At 43.1% G+C, this 21,201-nt stretch overlaps 1 protein-coding gene across 1 annotated transcript in view; it reads left to right on the top strand.

The window, feature by feature from the left end:
- Positions 1 to 3,906, top strand: part of LOC311233062 (fibronectin type III domain-containing protein 4-like) — a gene marked incomplete at both ends in the record, with an annotated part of 149,374 nt that extends 145,468 nt beyond the window's left edge. The window contains 2 exons of the mRNA XM_084319925.1: positions 1,251 to 1,355; positions 3,857 to 3,906. Coding sequence (XP_084176051.1) covers positions 1,251 to 1,355; positions 3,857 to 3,906 — 155 coding nt within the window. The remainder of the gene's footprint in view (positions 1 to 1,250; positions 1,356 to 3,856) is intronic.
- Positions 3,907 to 21,201: the final 17,295 nt, after the last annotated feature.

Genomic DNA, 21,201 nt, shown 5'->3' with positions numbered 1-21,201 from the left:
GTCCGATCCCCACCCACCGGCTTTCCCACCCCTAATACTGCCAATTGTATTAGTATGAACGACCAGCCAAGCCGGAAGCAACGCCGAGAGCTGGGCTCGAACCCAGCATCTCCTGCGTTAGTGGCGAGCGCCTTGCCCACTGCGCCACTTAGCCGCCCCATAAAGATAACATTATGTAGATTAATAATAATAATAAAAAAATATCCATCCACAGTTTTAGAAAGGTGGGGAATAAAAATATTCCTTTCCCCCCAAAAAAATATTGATTAATGAATTTATAATTTAAAAAAATTGGCGGGTCCAACATTAATGTTGTTTGCATGAATGTATAGACTCATACGAACATGATCCCTCTCAATCATCAACAAATACGGGAGTGAGTAGGGGAGAGAGTCGGGAAGAGAGTAAGGGAAAACCAAGGCGGGTGGGGGGGGCAGGAGAGGAGAGAAATGGTGGCAGGTTGGAGGAGGGTGGTTATGGGTAAGGAAGGTTGAATGCTAGGGAGAACAGGTAGGTTTTGAGTCTGGATTTGAAGGTGGAGAGTGAGGGAGAGTCTCTGATGGTCTGAGGGAGTTCCAGAGTCGGGGTGCAGCTCGTGAGAATGCCCGGTCACCAAAACCTTTGAGCGGGGGGTCTCTTTTGTGAGTCGCCGTTTGACGGCATTACAGATGAATCTGATTCCTTTTAACCCTTAATTTAGACAACTAAATTGTGCATCATACTTCAGAATAATAAAGAAATCTCAGGATGCGAGCCAATAATTGACAACTATCGGTATATCGCCATGCCCTGACCGTTCAACTCCCCGCCCTGCATTTGAGTTTGACTAGTCTCTGTCCCTCTTTGAGTTTGACTTGTCTCTCTGTCCCTCTTTGAGTTTGACTTGTCTCTGTCCCTCTTTGAGTTTGACTTGTCTCTCTGTCCCTCTTTGAGTTTGACTTGTCTCTCTGTCCCTCTTTGAGTTTGACTTGTCTCTCTGTCCCTCTTTGAGTTTTTGACTTGTCTCTGTCCCTCTTTGAGTTTGACTTGTCTCTGTCCCTCTTTGAGTTTGACTCATTTCTCTGTCCCTCTTTGAGTTTGACTCATCTCTCTGTCTCTCTTTGAGTTTGACTCGTCTCTCTGTCCCTCTTTGAGTTTGACTTGTCTCTCTGTCCCTCTTTGAGTTTGACTCGTCTCTCTGTCCCTCTTTGAGTTTGACTTGTCTCTCTGTCCCTCTTTGAGTTTGACTCGTCTCTCTGTCCCTGTTTCAGCTCCACAGAGCCTCCTCATCCGTCAGCATCATCAGAGTTTGAGGCATGTTGGTTTCGAGACCCCCGCCCACCTGCCCCCCATCTACGGTGCTGGTGGAACTGCAGGTTTGATAGCAACGCCTGAAGAACTGACCCGGCTCGAGCCCAAAGCGGGATTCTATTGACACGTGTACATCTCGGAGACCTTTGTGGTACAACATGGACAAAAGTCAGAGTCATGATTCCATTCAAAACCATACCAAATGAACTGAAGTGAAGGTACAGACATCATGCATCATATTCTGCTGCAAACAGCTATCTGCTGCCCTCTATTGCTGGAAGAATGACATGACAGAATGACAGAAGATTGACGTGGAAAAGCTGTTTCAAGTATCTCAGACTCACTCCTAGGGATCCCACTGAAGACTTTACTAGTATGACTATGAATAGTCAGACTAGGACACGAGAGGTACTTGAGAAGCTTCCTACCTCAGACTAGGACACGAGAGGTACTTGAGAAGCTTCCTACCTCAGACTAGGACACGAGAGGTACTTGTGAAGCTTCCTACCGCAGACTAGGACACGTACTTATGAAGCTTCCTACCGGAGACTAGGACACGAGAGGTACTTGAGAAGCTTCCTACCTCAGACTAGGACACGAGAGGTACTTGAGAAGCTTCCTACCTCAGACTAGGACACGAGAGGTACTTGAGAAGCTTCCTACCTCAGACTAGGACACGAGAGGTACTTGTGAAGCTTCCAACCTCAGACTATGACACGAGAGGTACTTGTGAAGCTTCCTACCTCAGACTATGACACGAGAGGTACTTGTGAAGCTTCCTACCTCAGACTAGGACACGAGAAGTACTTATGAAGCTTCCTACCTCAGACTATGACACGAGAGGTACTTGTGAAGCTTCCTACCTCAGACTATGACACGAGAGGTACTTGTGAAGCTTCCTACCTCAGACTATGACACGAGAGGTACTTGTGAAGCTTCCTACCGGAGACTAGGACACGTACTTATGAAGCTTCCTACCGGAGACTAGGACACGAGAAGTACTTGTGAAGCTTCCTACCGGAGACTAGGACACGAGAAGTACTTATGAAGCTTCCTGCCTCAGACTAGGACACGAGAGGTACTTGTGAAGATTTCAACCCACACCCACTTTCAGCAAGGAGTAGATGAACGGCATTGTGGTTTAAAACACTGAACAAAAATGGAAATGATGATGTATCATAGTTTTATTCCTTCTCTAGTCGTGCTATGGATTCAACATCATGTTTATAGGCCTATCTAGATCACTTGGAAATAGTACCACATGTGGGTGAATAATTTGACGAGCTAAATATTAGTGTGTGTGTGTGTGTGTGTGTGTGTGTGTGTGTGTGTGTGTGTGTGTGTGTGTGTGTGTGTGTGTGTGTGTGTGTGTGTGTGTGTGTGTGTGTGTGTGTGTGTGTGTGTGTGTGTGTGTGTGTGTGTGTGTGTGTGTGTGTGTGTGTGTGTGTGTGTGTGTGTGTGTGTGTGTGTGTGCGTGTGTGTGCGTGCGTGTGATATATATGATATATCTGTATATATATTATGCTAAAACTTGACAAAAAAGTCTCAAATTACAGTTCATCTCCTTTTCTAAACAGCATCACCAGTTGGCCCAGTGCTGTATCCTGCACTGTTTGGCCCGTAGGGCTGTTGTTTCTCTTTAGTTTTTCTTCCTGGATATTGAATGTGAACGTGCCTTGTTCCAGTAATAACTCTAGGTCCATGCAGTGCTGCTGGGTCCATGCTCTGGCAGTGCTGCTGGGCCGCTCTCACCGGGTGTGTCTGTGTGTCTCGCAGCGCCTGGGGTCCATTTGACCGTAACACGGAGGTTCATCCATAACCGTTTACTGTGGTACCGTGGTAATCAGGATGTCCCGATACCAAGACCAGTACCGGGTCCGATACTGTGCTTGTTACTCGTAAAACTACTCCGATGCTACTACTCTGTGCCGTGTTTGTTCGGGAAAACACATAATTGAATGTTAAAGATGTACAAAAAAATATATATATATTATATTTATATTATTTTCACTTAAAATGTCAGAAGCAGCGTCATGTTGTATATTTGTTGGTCAGAAAGTGAGGAACGTCTGATGAAAATAAAACCAAAGTGTTTTCAAAGTCATTGTCAGAACTGTAATGGTATTATTAGGTACAGTAGGTACTCCTATTGGTACTCTGTATCGGCAAGTACCCAAATGTTAAGTACTTGTTCCTGTACTTGGTCTGAAATAAAGTGGTATCGGGACATCACTAGTGGTAACGATTCACTTTAGAATGTTGTCCTCATCTACTGAGCACTTGGTGCAATGATATTATACAAGTCGTCTGCTGTCAAATCCAGGGAAACCAGCAATTTGCGGAAAAACCCAGATTTTTTGCATTGATCGTATTGTTTAGTGATGGTGAATTTAATAATCTGTGTGGTATTTGAGGTGTAATAAGGCAGGGCTGGGCGATTAATCTAGTTACAATTTCAATTAGGATTTTGGCTTCCCATGATCATAAAAACAAGATAAATTGAGATAAAACAATTATTGTGCCGCATGCTGTGTTGCTCTCATTTTGTCTTGTGTTTTAAATGCAGCGCACCCTTCCTCCACAGCGGTGTGCCCCGCCCCTCCCCCCATCCTGTAGTTCCTTCACAGCGGTGTGCCCCGCCCCTCCCCCTCCTGTAGTTCCAAGGGAGCCACGGGGTGTTTCTCTAGCCATGTTGAGACGCCTTTGGTAACTTGTAGAAAGTCAAGTCAAGTCAAGAGTTTTATTTGTCACGGCATATGAGTATACAATGAAATGCGGGTGGTCTTGCCCGCAACGATGTGCATAATACAATAGTAATAACAAATTGTGCAATAAAACAAGTAAACAGAGTAGGGCATATCAGTATATGTACACAAATTGTGCAATAAAACAAGTAAACAGAGTAGGGCATATCGGTATATGTACATAAGTTGTTTACAGAGCATGGTAGGACAGGCTAGGTCCTGTGGTAGTGCAATACACTGTTAGCTACGGATGAGGCACTGGGTCTTTATGTACATGCTATATTATACAATCTCAAGTTATACTATACTATTCTTAAAGTGACCTTTCCTTAGTGGCCATAAGTGTGGGCGTGTGCAGAAGATGACAGGAAGGCAGCCATTGGTTGAGAAGAAAGGTAAAAAATAATTCAGTCACATGATGTTCTCAAATCAATGAGTAATTGTGTTTAATAATCGTGGCGGCCGGGCAGCACAGCGGACTAAGCGTCTGTCTGCTACCGCAGGGACACTGGTTATCGAGTCCGGCTGTCAGCGGTGCCTCCGGCTTGGCCGGTCGTCATACTGGCACAATTGGCAGTGTCAATTGCGCCAATTGTGTTAGTAGGGACGACTGACCGAGCCGGAGGTACCGCTGACAGCTGGATTCGATCCCAGAGTCTCTGCGGTGGTAGGCGAACGCTTAGTCCTCTGCGCTACCCAGCCGCCCTGTGAGTCACCCTTGATTAGGACTGATTTCCTACTCAGAGACACTTGATAAATGTGGGCCTTGAACCCACATTATATATATATGTATGCTCTGACGTCGGCATCCCATTATGTTCTCTTTGGTTGTCGCGGCATTCGTCGCCATCTTTGTTCTAGACGTTTGTTTTAGACGTCGGTAAAAGGTTAAAAAAACATAACTCCATTCGTGAAAATATAATTCCATTAGTGTATTCTGTCTGTCGTTTTTGACAATTTTGGTTTTTGGTTTGTTTTTCAAAATAATTTCAAATGTTAAATACACAGATCTCGTTTAATTATGCTCAACTCTGCTCCCGTCAAATGTCAGACCAATTGAATAAGTGGAACCATATAAATCCGCTAATAATAATAATAATGGCTTGAATTTATATATATCGCCTTTCACATACCCAAGGCGCTACCTTGTGAAACTCCGATGGTAAAAAACTAGGGATGCTCGATATTGGCTTTTTTACCGATACCGATATACCGATATTGTCCAACTCTTAATCTCCGATACCGATATCAACCGATACCGATATATGCAGGGGTTCCCCCGCCAAAAAACGGAATAATTTCAGGTAATTAACATTACATATCTCTTGTTGTGGAATTAACACAACATTATGCATACTTTTGACAATAAATACAATCAGAATTTGTTCTTACTTGCTTGCCTGGGTAGATAAAGGTTATAGAAATGTAAAAAAAAAGAAAAGAAAAAAATTGAAAACCGATACCGATATTTTCCGATATCACATTTTAATGCCAATATCGGTAGGCCGATAATATCAGACATCCCTATAAAAAACCATAGGCAAAGATTTGTCTGGAACCAGGCAGGCGGGTCTTAAGAGGTTTAGTTCCACAAGCAAATGATTCCTGGACTGCAATTTAAATAGTTTTTCATCATCATCTACAGCTCTTGTCCAAGCCATTAGGTTAAGATATGTAAAGTTGGGTCTACTGTATAATCTCACTAAATCAGACTCCCCTGGATTCCACAGTAAAATAAATGATGTGGTGGACTTCCACAATTGAACCCTAAATGAACCAGAAATGTCCATTTTGAAATGTTTTGGATAGCCTATGTATTTGCAGTTGTGAAGTGAATCTAAATCACTTGGAGTGTGAATATGATATATCACAAGAAACTACTTATATGGTTCTTCGTCTGAAGTAGGCCTAGATAAACATTAGCTTTGTGTGCTAATCACGATTACCATTTCTAATGTCAGTGAATGTTTGCTACTCAATATTTACACTACATGTCGTCTTGTGCAAACAAAGGCGTTAACAAACGATACAGTGCAGGGAATGATCAGCATGGCATTCAGATAAAAACATGAACAGCTAACCGTGATATTGAGTAGCAAACATGAACTGATGTTAGGTATGCTAATTGCGATTAGCGCCTTTTGCTGATGTTTCTCCCACTTCAAAGGGATATGGCAGCTAGTAAGCCTACTTAATGTTAGCCGCTTCATTACATTGATTGCCTGCTGCTATGCTGTTGTTAGAGTATCGCTCTTGTTTTGTGGTGTATGCAGTTTTCCGGGAAAAATTTACACGTGGCAGAATGACAGAATCCTGGAGGGGGCGGGGGCTGCTAAATGCATTTTTCTGCATGTTTTTGAGTCATCTGTAAATGTATTTCTTTCCTTGTGTTTTTTTTTATTAAATTTTTTAACGTTTATGGTATATCTGTAATTGAGGTAAAGTAGGATATTAGGCCTATTTTTAATACAGCAACTTTAACGTGTGCTTTCTTTATCAAATCACTATAATCCCATGTGTTGCTCCCTAGTCCTCTGTGTGTGTGTGTGTGTGTGTGTGTGTGTGTGTGTGTGTGTGTGTGTGTGTGTGTGTGTGTGTGTGTGTGTGTGTGTGTGTGTGTGTGTGTGTGTGTGTGTGTGTGTGTGTGTGTGTGTGTGTGTGTGTGTGTGTGTGTGTGTGTGTGTGTGTGTGTGTGTGTGTGCCCACATGTGTCTGCACAAGTCTAAATTCCTCTCTCCTAACCATTGGACTAACAAAGAATTTATAGCTACTATTTTTCTGACTGACACATTTTGACACACCTCCTAACATCTGCCACACAGCCGCTAGATGTACAATACTAACACGCACAAGAATGTACTATATAGTATGTAATATGAACATGTAGATAAAAACATTTGAAATGGTCAATTAGATTAGTTTTGAAAATGGTTAATTATTTATTATATGGTATGGGTTAGATGTGTACATATGGATTGTAATTAAAGAGTTAGTTAAAAATGTTTGCAGACATCAAATTAAAAGTCAACATGAATACTAATACAGTTTGTACCTGACTAAAGACTTTTTAGATTACATTAGATTCAATTGTATTATACAACAGGTAGGTCCGAACATGCATTTTGATTGGTCGAGAGCATTCTAAGCATATCCATGATATACTCACAGTTAAATCACCATGCATATACCACTGCGCTGGCTTTAGAATGTTGTAGAAAGTTTCAACTGCCATTCATCAAACGGAAACTGTCAACATGACCTACTCCGCGGACAACGTTACATTTGATTTAACGTACCCGTAAACGAGTGGATAGATATAGAGGAGTCTAATGCAAGAGAAAGTCGGAAAAAGTCATCAGCACCTTGGACAGTTCCAGTTCAATGCCCAGGCCGTCGACTTGGTGGTGTTGAAGGATTAATTGCAGCTCGTCCAGCTCATCTTTCGTTGGATTGGCATGTCTAATAATGTGTATAGTTTATAGTTATAGTTAACGGGTATGTTAACTTAGACTATTAATACGTCATTCGTTTCCTTTGCCAAGCTGGTTAATAGCCTACTCCATTTGAAATTCCATAGCAACGATACATCTTTAGGAACTCAGGGTTCCCATGGTACCTGGAAAACATTGAAAACATGGGATTAATTTTTTCATTTTCCAGGTATGGAAAGGCATGGAAACTGAGCAAAAGTGACCAATTACATGGAAATAGAAACAGTTGTCCTGGAAAATTGTATTGGATGATGTGTAATCAAATTTAACTATTGAGCACAGAATTCACATTTTATAAAAACCCTTTACATGTGAACAGCTTTTACTGTAGATAGAAATGGATGATCCCATGTTGTAGAGCATGATCTTGGCATCCTATATGGTATATTGGATGTTGGAATTTGATGCAGGCAACTTGGTGAGCCAAGGGAGCATTGGCATCTACAGTGAAACTTGAGTGAAACTTCTTATGCAAGTTTATCCTCAAATGTAAGTAGCTGTGTTTTAACTGTGTGGTAAACCTGGGTTTATCAACGTTAGTTAGTAAGCAGTGCAATCTTGCTAACTAGCTAGCCAACGTTAGCTCTCATAACGAGCCAGTTAGCCAGCGCCAGGTACAGTAGCTAGCCAACGTTAGCTCTCATAACGAGCCAGTTAGCCAGCGCCAGGTACAGTAGCTAGCCAACGTTAGCTCTCATAACGAGCCAGTTAGCCAGCGCCAGGTACAATAGCTACCAACGTTAGCTCTCATAACGAGCCAGTTAGCCTGCGCCAGGTACAGTAGCTAGCCAACGTTAGCTCTCATAAGGAGCCAGTTAGCCAGCGCCAGGTACAGTAGCTAGCCAACGTTAGCTCTCATAACGAGCCAGTTAGCCAGCGCCAGGTACAGTAGCTAGCCAACGTTAGCTCCCATAACGAGCCAGTTAGTCAGCGCCAGGTACAGTAGCTAGCCAACATTAGCTCTCATAATGAGCCAGTTAGCCAGCGCCAGGTACAGTAGCTACCAACGTTAGCTCTCATAACGATAGCCAGTTAGCCAGCGCCGGGTACAGTAGCTATCCAACGTTAGCTCTCATAACGAGCCAGGAAGAGAAGAGGCCGCGAAGATGGAAGAGGAGGATGACAGAGGAAAAGGGAGAACAGTGGAGAGGAGTTGAGAAGAGTAGGAAGAGAAGACAGGAGCGGACACGAGGGGAGGTGTGGAGAGAACAGGACAGGATGAGATAGGAGAGGAGTGGAAGAGAGAACATACAGTATATCAATTCCAGTGCTCATGTGTTCCAGTTCAATAAATTGTTGTTCATCTACAGCAGGGAGGGGCAACTTATTTTTTTTATTTTTTTGTATTGTATTCGACTAAGAAGAGTTGGCAGTCAACTATGGCTCCTTTCGATCGATTAGTCGACTATTTGACTAATAGGGGTCAGCCCTAGTGTGCACATATTCAACGCTGTTGAAAGTGCCGTGCAGCAATATGGGGGTTTTGATAAACTGTCGGCTGTTGTTACCGATGGATTCGCCGGGCTTCTAAGGCAGAGTGGCGTTGAGTGTCCAATACTGCACTGCATTATACATCAGGTAAGTTTGCTAACATAATTTCCATCTATTGTGCGTCACTATAATGACCAATGCGAGTCGAGTGTAGTCAAATTATATGCGAGAGTCGTTAAATCGTTTTTCTTTTTTTTTATCTGAAATAGGAGGCTCTCTGTGCCAAGAAGCTTGAATACAGCCATGTTATGGATTTGGTTACCAAGGTTACCAATCTAATTCGTGGAGGCAACAGGTCACTAAACCATAGAAAGTTTGTCTCCTTTTTGGAAGAGATGGACACTGATTATGGCGACTTGCAGCTACACACAGAAATCCGATGGCTGAGCCGTCGGAAAGTACAGGAGCGACATTGAAACACTGCAAATGCAATTCAATGATCGGTTTGAAGATTTCAACGGCATGCAGTCACGGATAGCGCTGTTTGCCGGCCCCCTCACCGCTACGGTGTCAGAGCAGCCCCCACCGTTGCAGCTTGAACTGTGCGAGCTACAGTCAGATCCTTTTTTTCAAGCAAAGAGAAATGAGAGGGGAATTTCGTTTTGGAAACTGCTACCTGAGCCCCGCTTCCCACTCCTCAGGGACTTTGCCCTCTCTATGGCCAGTATGTTTGGGAGCACATACATACGTGAGAGCAATTTCTCAAACATGAAGCACATCAAGTCAAAGGAGAGAAACAGGCTGTCGGATGAAACATTATTTCATCTGATACAGATTGCATGCACAAACATTGAAGTTGACATTCCTGCTATTGTGCGCCAAATGGAGAGACCACAAGTGTCTCATTAAAGACAGGGGGGGGAGGAGATGATGAAGAGGTGTAGAGGGGGGGAAGGAGATGATGAAGAGGTGTAGAGAGGGGGGGGAGAGATGATGAAGAGGTGTAGAGAGGGGGGGGAGATGATGGAGAGGTGTAGAGAGGGGACCATTATTATTATTATTATAACCATTATTGACCCACTGTGGGGCGAGGGTGAATGTCATGCCAGTTTGATAAAGGGTCAATGGGAGGCATGTAGTATTGCACTTTACTTTACTTGCACTTTACACTACTTTTGTAGTGTTCAGATAACACTAATAACACAAACACAAAGCAGCATTCCTGCTGCATTTCACTACAACAGTAAATCAAAAGTGCAATAATAAATGATTTTGTTAAATGTATAAACTTGTATCCTGCTACTAAACAAAACATTCCTGAGTGCTTCATATCCATAACATGCATTTCAGTGTTATAATGTTTTGTTTAGTAGCAGGATAAAAGTTTATACATTTAACAAAATCATTTATTATTGCACTTTTGATTTACTGTTGTAGTGAAATGCAGCAGGAATGCTGCTTTGTGTTTGTTGAGCAGTGGGCTTTAAGTTCATACATTTATTTTATTAGAAGCCTTAATTATAATTGATCATTTTTGTATATATTTGGGGTTACAGCAATACTTTTAAATTCAGCTGTTTATAAATTCATAAAGTTGAAATTGCATTACTAAATGCATTTGAAATGGAATAAAAACAAAGTTACAACACATTATAATTGTTTATATACCTTATTTATCACATCTGTGACTATTATGGGCTATTTGAGTGATGGGGTACTACTGGCGGGACTGCCGATAAACAATGCGGCCCCCCAGATTGATTGTGGACATTTTGTGGCCCTCACCATATACAAAGTTGCCCACCCCTGATCTACAGCTTGTTGCATTATTTCATGCATTGATATTATCAATAAGACATAATCTCTAAGTATTTACAATGTAGACTTGACTGGCACATCTTTTAAATCAAGTAAGTAGTCAGGTGTCCTAGGGGGTTGTGTGTGTGAGGGGAGGGGGGCGCGGATGGGGGCGGAAAACTTCAGGGGCCTATAGATCATCACTTAATATGGTAACTGGAAAATCAGGAGGTAGTATGGAAAAAGAATGTCAAGGCAAGTGTGGGAACCCTGAAAAATTTTTCTACGCCAAGTTCACTGAAATCGATATAAAAGACCCTAGGATTGTCTGTATTCATCCTATATTTTTCCAGACGGTGCAACTTGCTGTATAAAAGCAATAATACACTCGAACCAGTGGGATATCAGGAATATTGCCACTCTGTGATTCCTACGCCACTCAAGCTTCGATCTCATGGCTGCTGCGGGCGCATCACAGCTGTGGCAATATTCATGATATTCCACTGGTTCTCGTGTATTATTGCTTAATTGTCATTATACAGCAGAAGTACAGTACAAAGAGATGGAGTTGGCATCTAACCAGAGTGCAAGGTATCAGTAAAGTGCATAGCAGTAGGCTACACAGTGTAACATGTGGAGTATATATGATGAAGCTACGGAGTAAATATGCTAAGCTAATGTAATAGTATTATTATATACAGTGGTACAAGTATGGATACACTATGGTAGTAAACCATACTAGCCAGTGGTGTAACTAATAAGAGTAGGTATGGAATATATACAGATATAGGTAAAAGCATGTACAGTGTACCTTATGGGTGTCACGGTCCTCCCCCCGTTCAGAGGTTTTTCCCTGCCCCGATCCCCCCTCCTGCTCCTCCTACTCCCCCCTCCCCTCCTGTCCATCCAAGGACTCATGAACAGCCCCCTCCTTTTCACAGACTGCTACCTCCCCCTACTGGACATTTATTGCCACTACTCCTCCTTCACTTGTATGTAATTAAGATGTCTGTTTTCTCCCCTTAGTGTTAGCCCTTCCTTTGTATTTGTTACCCTCTGTGCTCCTGTGCTTTTGTTAAGTGTTATTCTGTCTTTTAGTGTGTTCCCCAGTGTGTTTGGCCTTGTGTTGTCTGTAGTCTCTTACCCCAGTGTGTTCAGTCTGTTCCCGTCCCCATGTGTGTCTCGTTTAGCTGATTGCCCTGCTGTGTCTCATGTGTTAATTGTTTATTTTATGTTAATTTATGTTCATGGTCTGTTTGCTGTTGCTGTTGATGTCTAGTGTTCCTGGCTGTTGCTTTCTGGTTCCTGTTATCTGTGCTGTACCTTGTCTCCCGTAAGTGTTTTCTAGTGTTAGTGTTTTTGTTTGTTCTACCATCTTTGTAACGTTTATAACAAACCAAACCGTTTGAAAATCGGTTGAAAATTTAGCAAGCTATGGTTATTTCAATAGTACAATGCACCATAGACATTCATGATTTGAGTGGGCGTACTGCCTGTGGCAAGATGGCCACCATGTGGCAACGTCGATCTCCATTGGCCAGCAGCGTGGGTGAGTCATCTAGCCTTTATATGTCTATGGCGCCCAAAGCCTGCCGATGTGGATTGTGCAACTCTCGTGACTCATTACAGGAAGTGAGAAGGACGCCGTTAGTCTCCTGTTTGAACACTGTCCCACTTCCTCTTGAGCGCTAGGTTCTGCAAGGTCACAGAACACACAAAGGACACTCAGACCTGCACCGTGGGCGACCTGGGAGGTGGTTTATCTAATCCTTTGTGGGTTTATCTAATGCGAGTGAAATGAAAATCATACAGGGATACTTTTTCTTTTGCTTTGTTTGCGTCTTTAGATTGCAGTTTGTTAGAAATTCCCAAATATAATGTTATATGTTAACGCTATGAATTGGACTCATTTGTTTCCAAGTCAAAGTGGAAATGAGAATTATCTCCCCCCCCCCCCCCCCCCCCCCATCAGGTACACCGGTTTCCTCCCACCCCACAGAAGGCCATGCATGCTAAGTACATATCCTCCTGTCATTGGCCATTAGAACAGTAGGACACACTGCTGGTATAATTATGCAAATGTGCTTTGCAAATAAAGAGATTCTAATTCTGAGTTGCAGACCAAGAAGATAGGATTATCTGTATGATGTTGCATTAGTCATGTGCTTTTGAGGCTGGACAGCAGGTGGCGCCAGACATTCATTAAATTCAACAGTATTGTGTCAGCTGGAGAGAGGTAGTAGGTGTGTGTGTGTGTGTGTGTGTGTGTGTATTTAGGACACATCTGAGAATAACAGGATACTATGATACTGGCCAGTGGAAATACTTAGGGCATCAACAGGTTGTGTTATGATACCCTGTGATACCATTTGATACCATGTGCCAAAGTGCTTTTACAATTTGTTCCTCCCATTCACACATTCACTCACCGACGGCGGAGGCAACCATGCAAGGTACCAACCTGATCATCAGGAGCAATTAGGGGTTAAGTGTCTTGCTCAAGGACACATCGACACGCAGCCCTGGAGGAGCGGGAATCGAACCGGGAACCTTCCGACTACCAGACGTCTGCTCTACCTCCTGAGCCACTGTCGGCATGTGATACCATGTGACACCATGTAATACCATGTGATACCATGTGATACCATGTGATACATGTGACATCATGTGATACCATGTGATACCATGTGATACATGTGACACCATGTGATACCATGTGATACCATGTGATACATGTGATACCATGTGATACCATGTGATACATGTGATACCATGTGATACCATGTGATACCACATGCTGAGATTAATGCAGAGATAGTGTCTCTTTATCTGTGCTATCAAACGGAAAAGGTGCTCAGGTACATAAAATAAACCATTAAAAAGCAGATATTTCAGTCTGACTATCCTCAGTTCTACTGGCCAGAACGGATGTATAAGAAGACAAAGAGAGAGGTCATATGGTGCAACCCAGTGGCGTGCACAGATAGGGCCGAAGGGGGACTTGAGCCCCTGCCCTTTTGCCCCAAGTTCCCTTAAAAAAAAAGAAGATATATATATATATATATATATATATATATGTTATCAGTTTAGAAGGTACCCTGCATGCACCCCTACCCCCCTCGCTTGAGCATCTGCCCCCCAAATTGTCTGTGCACGCCCCTGGTGCAACCAGTTAGCTAGCTGACATTGCCAATTGGATGAAACCTACTCCATTGGCTACGACTACTGCTACCCCCATTGGCTAGATTAAGGCGTTGGCAAATTTCCCTATCAGACCTATCGCAAGCAACAGGGGGCAACAGTTGTGATTGGAGGATAGATTAGAGATTAGATAGATTGTACTTTATTGTCATTATATTTGCATACAACGAGATTTGGGACTCAAACTTAAGGTGCAGTAATAAAATCACACAAGTAATAAAAGAGAAACATAAAATACTATACAGAAACATAAAATACTATACAGAAACATTAAATACTATACAAGAAACATAAAATACTATACAGAAATAATAAATAAGACAATGTTACAATACTGTACAATATACAAAATAAAAACAATATACAGAATAACAATACACAAAATATCACAGTTTCAGATTGTAGTGGGTTTGTATTGCACTGTGGATATTGCACTTGAGGGGTAGGATGTTGCACAGTGTGGGAGGAGGGGGAAGGGGTGAGTTATTAGTGCATGTTAGAGTTCAGGGTGGTGATGGCTCTGGGAAAGAAACTGTCTCTGAGCCTGTTGTAGGGTGATCAAGAAAAGAGGGCGTGGTTTGAGGTCATAATGCGTGTGTCGGCACATCCCTCCTTGATACACGTAGTTCCCTGCACCCTGTATTTCTTGAGAGGTCAGAGGTCAGGGTTCAGTTTCTTGCAGGGGTACTTTGACAGAGGTGGTGGGCAGTGGGCACCGTCTAATGCTATCACACCCTGCTATACATTATCTAGTCTATCACACCCTGCTATACATTATCTAGTCTATCACACCCTGCTATACACCCTCCTGTCTCCATCTATCACACCCTGCTATACACCCTCCTGTCTCTATATCTATCACACCCTGCTATACACCCTCCTGTCTCTATCACACCCTGCTATACACCCTCCTGTCTCCATCTATCACACCCTGCTATACACCCTCCTGTCTCCATCTATCACACCCTGCTATACACCCTCCTGTCTCCATCTATCACACCCTGCTATACACCCTCCTGTCTCTATCTATCACACCCTGCTATACACCCTCCTGTCTCTATCACACCCTGGCCCTGCTATACATTATCTAGTCTCTATCTCACCCTGCTATACACCCTCCTGTCTCTATCACATCCTGCTATTCACCCTCCTGTCTCTATCTATCACACCCTGCAAATAACAAATAAAAGTTTCAATCAATCCATTTTGATTGATTGAAAATTGTATTAACAGATTGCAGAATGGGAACAATACAGTAAGGCTCAATACACACAATTGCAGACCAGAGAAAGACTTTCGTCTTGTTTACATCAGGGTCCCCCATTTTCAATTCATAATGATATGTAAGTAGGATGCAATTAGCACCGTGCAATCCATTCTTTGTGGATCCCGCCCTCAGCATTAAAAAAGGGGCATTCAACAACGAGTGCCCCTTTAATTAACACACATGTCCTAAAACATTGTGGAATTATTTGATGACGGATTAATTTATCCTCAGAGTATACCGATTGTTTACAGTACTAGCCTCGACCGAAACACATTCCTACTAAATCCCACGCCGTTGGAACGTTACCATTTGCCGTACGACTATTTATTGAAATAAGAACCGGTTTATTCATGCTTTGACAGCTTTGTTGTTCATTCGATTTTTACGTCTAGAAGGAGCGGTGTGTATTTTCTCTCACTTGGTTGTAAAAGTGCGCCCTGGCGTCGAACGTGTTCACACAGTGGCCGGACAGTTTGTTCTCATGTCATCCTCGGGTTGGGATTCCCTGTTCCCTACGTGGTCCCTGAGCGCCTGCCAAAGAAAACACAAGCAGAGACGCACACCAAAGAGCATGTCCAACATGTCCAACATGTCCCCCGCCACCACGGCCAGGAATTGGATATATTTATTCCTCTCTCTGTAACCTAGAAGTAAAACAAATATCGGTACATGGACAAATAATGAATGAATGTCAGCTGAGTTGACCCACTGCCGGGGGGGGGGGGGGGGGGGTGTTGTTAAATAATTACTAAATTCCACGTAGCAATTCTCCATAATACTGCAGGAGACACACTGATACATTCCACTACACAGCACAGCCCTCCCCCTTCACTCACTCTCACTGTCACACACACACACACACACACACACACACACACACACACACACACACACACACACACACACACACACACACACACACACACACACACACACACACACACAAGCACACAGACGAGCACACACACAAATCTCCCACACACACACACACACATACATACATACACCCTCACTCCACTCCCAACACACACACTGACTCCTTTGGTGAGAGATCTCACCAGATTAGCCAGATCAAATAATTCAACTCGTTGTCACAAAATGCCACAAGCCAACTAATATATGACCCGGTCAACCACTGGTCAACATACCACAGTCTCCATTAATCACAGATCGTTATCATAGAGACACACACGCACAAATGCGCACGTAAATGTGCGTACCACGCACTTGTGCACGGCGGACATACAGGCGGACCAATACACACAGACACACAACGTGCACGCAGGACGAAGACCACAACCACACTGATCGATTGGGGGACCAATAAAACACCCTGACAGAGAAGGGACTTGACTTCTTCTTCACTTCTCTGCTGGACTGGGACTGGACACTACTACACTGACTGGACTGGACGGACGAGACTGGACTGACGGAACAATGACTTGACTGCATTTTCTTTCTTTTATACTCAACCGGCCGGTTGTAACAATCTAGATTTCAATTTTACCTTGCTGTATTCACCTTTTATAATACTTTGCTTATTCACTTTTTAAATTACATTGCTTGTTCACTTTTTATAATAAATACCTTCAAGTGTTTCATCTCTTTTATCTTTAAATATCTTAATACAACTTTCACGTCCGAGTCTAAAATGTGACAGTGTACAATAAGGAAAGAGACAATACTGTGGTGGAGGCAGAGTGAGTTTGTACGCGTTGCTCTCGGATGCATATATTTCGCCCTCATTTGAATGGAGGCAAATGTCAGACGTGAGTCGCTGCAGGCGTCTCTCTCTCTCTCTCCCTCTCTCTCTCTCTCTCTCTCTCTCTCTCTCTCTCTCTCTCTCTCTCTCTCTCTCTCTCTCTCTCTCTCTCTCTCTCTCTCTCTTTCTCTGCACGGAGCGCTGGGTTAGGCTCCGGGCTTCCTGGGTCAGGGGTCTCACTTCCTGAACGGAGGCCACGGGCCGCCCTTGACCTTCACAGACAGAAGCAGGTCGGCACCAAGAAGAGACCCCTCTGTCCTCCTTCTCTCTTTCTTTTTCTTCTTCTTCTTTCTTCTTCTTTTTCTTCGTTCATTCATAATTTATTTTTTTCTTCATGCCGGTGTCTTCCTTCCTTCGTTCTTATGAAAATGTGTTGAAATAACACGACATGTGACGTCTCTAACAGAACATGTGACGTCTGTAACAGAACATGTGACGTCTCTAACAGAACATGTGACGTCTCTAACAGAACATGTGACGTCTGTAACAGAACATGTGACGTCTCTAACAGAACATGTGACGTCTCTAACAGAACATGTGACGTCTGTAACAGAACATGTGACGTCTCTAACACGACATGTGACGTCTCTAACAGAACATGTGACGTCTGTAACAGAACATGTGACGTCTGTAACAGAACATGTGACGTCTCTAACAGGACATGTGATGTCTCTAACAGAACATGTGACGTCTCTAACAGAACATGTGACATCTCTAACACGACATGTGACGTCTCTAACAGAACATGTCACGTCTCTAACAGAACATGTGATGTCTAACACGACATGTGACGTCTCTAACCTCCTTCCTTTCTAAAACACTTGAACGTGCTGTATCCAACCAACTTACTGCTTATCTCTTACAGAATGACCTCCTAGACCTAGACCCTAATCAGTCTGGCTTCCGGACTGGCCACTCCACAGAAACGGCCCTCATTGCGGTCACAGAGGCACTTCACTTAGCAAAAGCGAAAGGCCTCTCCTCTGTCCTGATTCTCCTAGATCTATATGCAGCCTTCGACACAGTCAACCATCAGATCCTCCTCGCGGCCCTCGCAGGAATGGGAGTGGCTGGCTCTGCGCTGACATGGCTGACATCATACTGTAACATGCGTTACTTTATGAAGAATATGTCAATGTGTTGATAAATGAAGTGTGGGCCCAATATGTTAGGATATGCCAATGTCAGCATATTTGGGTCACTTGACCTTTAAGATTCCAGGTATGGGTGTGGTTAGGGGCGGTCCCAACCATCAGGGGGCCATCTTGGATTGGAATCATGGCCTCATGGAGTTTTGTTTGCTACTGCTATTGTGAGAGGAAGGAGGGATTTTGCCAGGCCTCCTAAAAGTTCTTCAGTAACCAAGGACAGGTCAGCTGCAGTGGTGCTTCCCAGTGGATTACTTCTTTTTCCTTTCCTTTTCTAAGATGTGGATCAACCCAGGGCCCCGTTTCATGTACCTGGATAACTGAGTTAGCCGGATAACTTTAGCTGGATAACTGGGTTAGCCGGACTTTCCGGTTTCATGTACGTGGATTTTCCAGATCACCATGCCAACAGATCCAAAAGTTTGAGCCTGCTCGAAAGCAGAGTTCAAGTTCAAGTTAGCCCGATCACGCAGAGCCACGCCCCCGCAAAGAAGTGACAGCTCGTTTCCTGAAACTATTCCCACAGTCTACGATCTGCATTATACCATTCTGAATTACGTTTTTGTGCTCCATTCTTCCAGAGGGGGCTTTTGAAATGTAAAATAGACCCAAAATGCTGATATTAAATTCACTTTGTCCTAAATAATGCACGTTATATATACCGTGGCGATGGTGGCGCTCGCTCGTGCGATGTACACAAAAATGTGGTTATTTTAATTGTAACTGGGATTAAGATGTCTGATGAGATGCGCTGTTTGACGGATTTGAGAAATTGAATGAGCCGTTGACGTCACATGAATGAATGAGGATAAAGAAATAAAACTTCATTCAAAATAAGGAATATTCTAAACACGGGTCTCTCGTTCATTAATGTATAAACAATGAATTTATCCCATCTGGCACAGTGGCCCAGCGGTAGTGCTCAAGCCTGCCAACTTTGCGACCCGGGTTCAAATCCCGGTGTTTCCAATATGATTTTTTTGAATATAATATTAATGATTATACGCCAAAGTAGCCTGGTTTTAAGTTAAAATATTATAAATCTACATGCATTGAGGATGTCATTCTTTATATAGCTATATAGCTAACGTGCACCAAATTGAATTATTCCTATATTGCAAAAAAAAGGAGACAACTAGGGTCTTGAACCCCGGTCGTCCGTGTGAAAGTCAAAAGAACAACCCGTTAGACCACATTAGAGATAAGTTAAAGATTGACTATACATCAATCAATGGGCAAGAGGGCCGTATCGTAATTCTGTATAACAGTTAACTAATCATTTTCGCTAGCAAGATCTCATTTGATTATTCAATCCAGCAGGCAAGTTTAAAGAAATATAATCTGATTGATTGAGGTAATGAGGGACTTAGAATTAGCCTATAGATAACGCATTTAACTTGTCGGCGAGGCGATTGAGCCGTATTGCAATCTGTCAATAAAGTCTTAAATCAATTAATCAATCAATGCCGTTGAGAATCAGGGTCTCTGCCATCGATACGTGCTGGCTTTTCACCTAAAACGGCCGCGCGCATTTAGCCTGACTCGCAAGTCTGGCTTGAGTTAACGAGACTGAATCCACCTTTGTGAAACAGGAAAATCCCGGCTTTGAACATCGGGTTAACTGAAGCTGGATAATGGACATCTTGATCGACTTAGTTGAACCACGTACATGAAACAGGGCCCAGGACTTATCACCTTTTGGACACTCAAAGGTTTGAGTGTTATTGGACACTACTAACTACCATGCAGGCTGCATGGTCTGGTAGGCCTGAACATTATACACGGTACATTATACATGGTAAACATACATGGTAAACATACATGGTAACATAGGCATGGTAACATTATACACGGTAAACATACATGGTAAACATACATGGTAACATCATACACGGTACATTATACATGGTAAACATACATGGTAAACATACATGGTAACATAGGCATGGTAACATTATACACGGTACATTATATATGGTAACATTGTACATGGTAAACATACATGGTAACACACATGGTAACATTATACACAGTACATTATATATGGTAACATTGTACATGGTAAACATACATGGTAACACACATGGTAACATTATACACGGTACATTATATATGGTAACATTGTACATGGTAAACATACATGGTAACACACATGGTAACATTATACACGGTACATTATACATGGTAACATTATACACGGTACATTATACATGGTAACATTGTACATGGTAAACATACATGGTAACATACATGGTAACATTATACACGGTACATTATATATGGTAACATTGTACATGGTAAACATACAGGGTAACATTATACACGGTACATTATACATGGTAACATTTATGTTGGGGCTAATGGACTGTAAAGCTGACAGGACCGTTCTTATTGGTTTGAGATGATTTTTGTTGTACCATACGTTGCTATGGGGTGCCCCATTTATTTTGATCCTCTTTTTGGTTAATACAACACTTTGAATTTAACACTGTTCCAGTACTCTCATTCTTTATAGCTGAACAGGTTTGTTTATTATTTCAAGCTTGTTACAATACCTCAATGACCGCTCCTACCAAGTGTCATGGAGAGGGACCCTGTCGGCCACCCGCCCCCTGCGGACGGGTGTCCCCCAGGGCTCGGTCCTAGGACCCCTTCTCTTCTCCCTCTACACTAAATCACTGGGTAACATTATCACGTCTCATGGCTTCTCGTATCATTGTTATGCCGATGATACTCAACTCTTCCTCTCCTTCCCTCCCTCAGATATCCACGTCTCTGAGCGTATCTCGGCCTGTCTGTCCGACATCTCCGCCTGGATGACGACCAACCACCTCAAACTGAACCTAAGCAAAACAGAATTGCTCCACCTGCCGGCCAAATCCTCCCCCCTGACCGACCTTTCCATCACAGTCGAGAATGCAGCTGTGACCGCATCCCCGACCGCCAAGAACCTTGGTGTTGTCCTCGACGACCAGTTGAACTTCTCTGCTCACATCGCAGCGACAACCAGAACCTGCAGATTCCTCCTGAGCAACGTCAGAAGGATCCGCCCCTTCCTGACAAAAGAAGC

This window comes from Notolepis coatsorum (assembly GCF_963971535.1).
Source record: "Notolepis coatsorum genome assembly, chromosome: 1".
Classification (NCBI taxonomy): Eukaryota; Metazoa; Chordata; class Actinopteri; order Aulopiformes; family Paralepididae; genus Notolepis; species Notolepis coatsorum.
The sequence above is the reverse complement of the archived record's forward strand: the minus strand, read 5'-3'. Positions and strand labels throughout refer to the sequence as shown.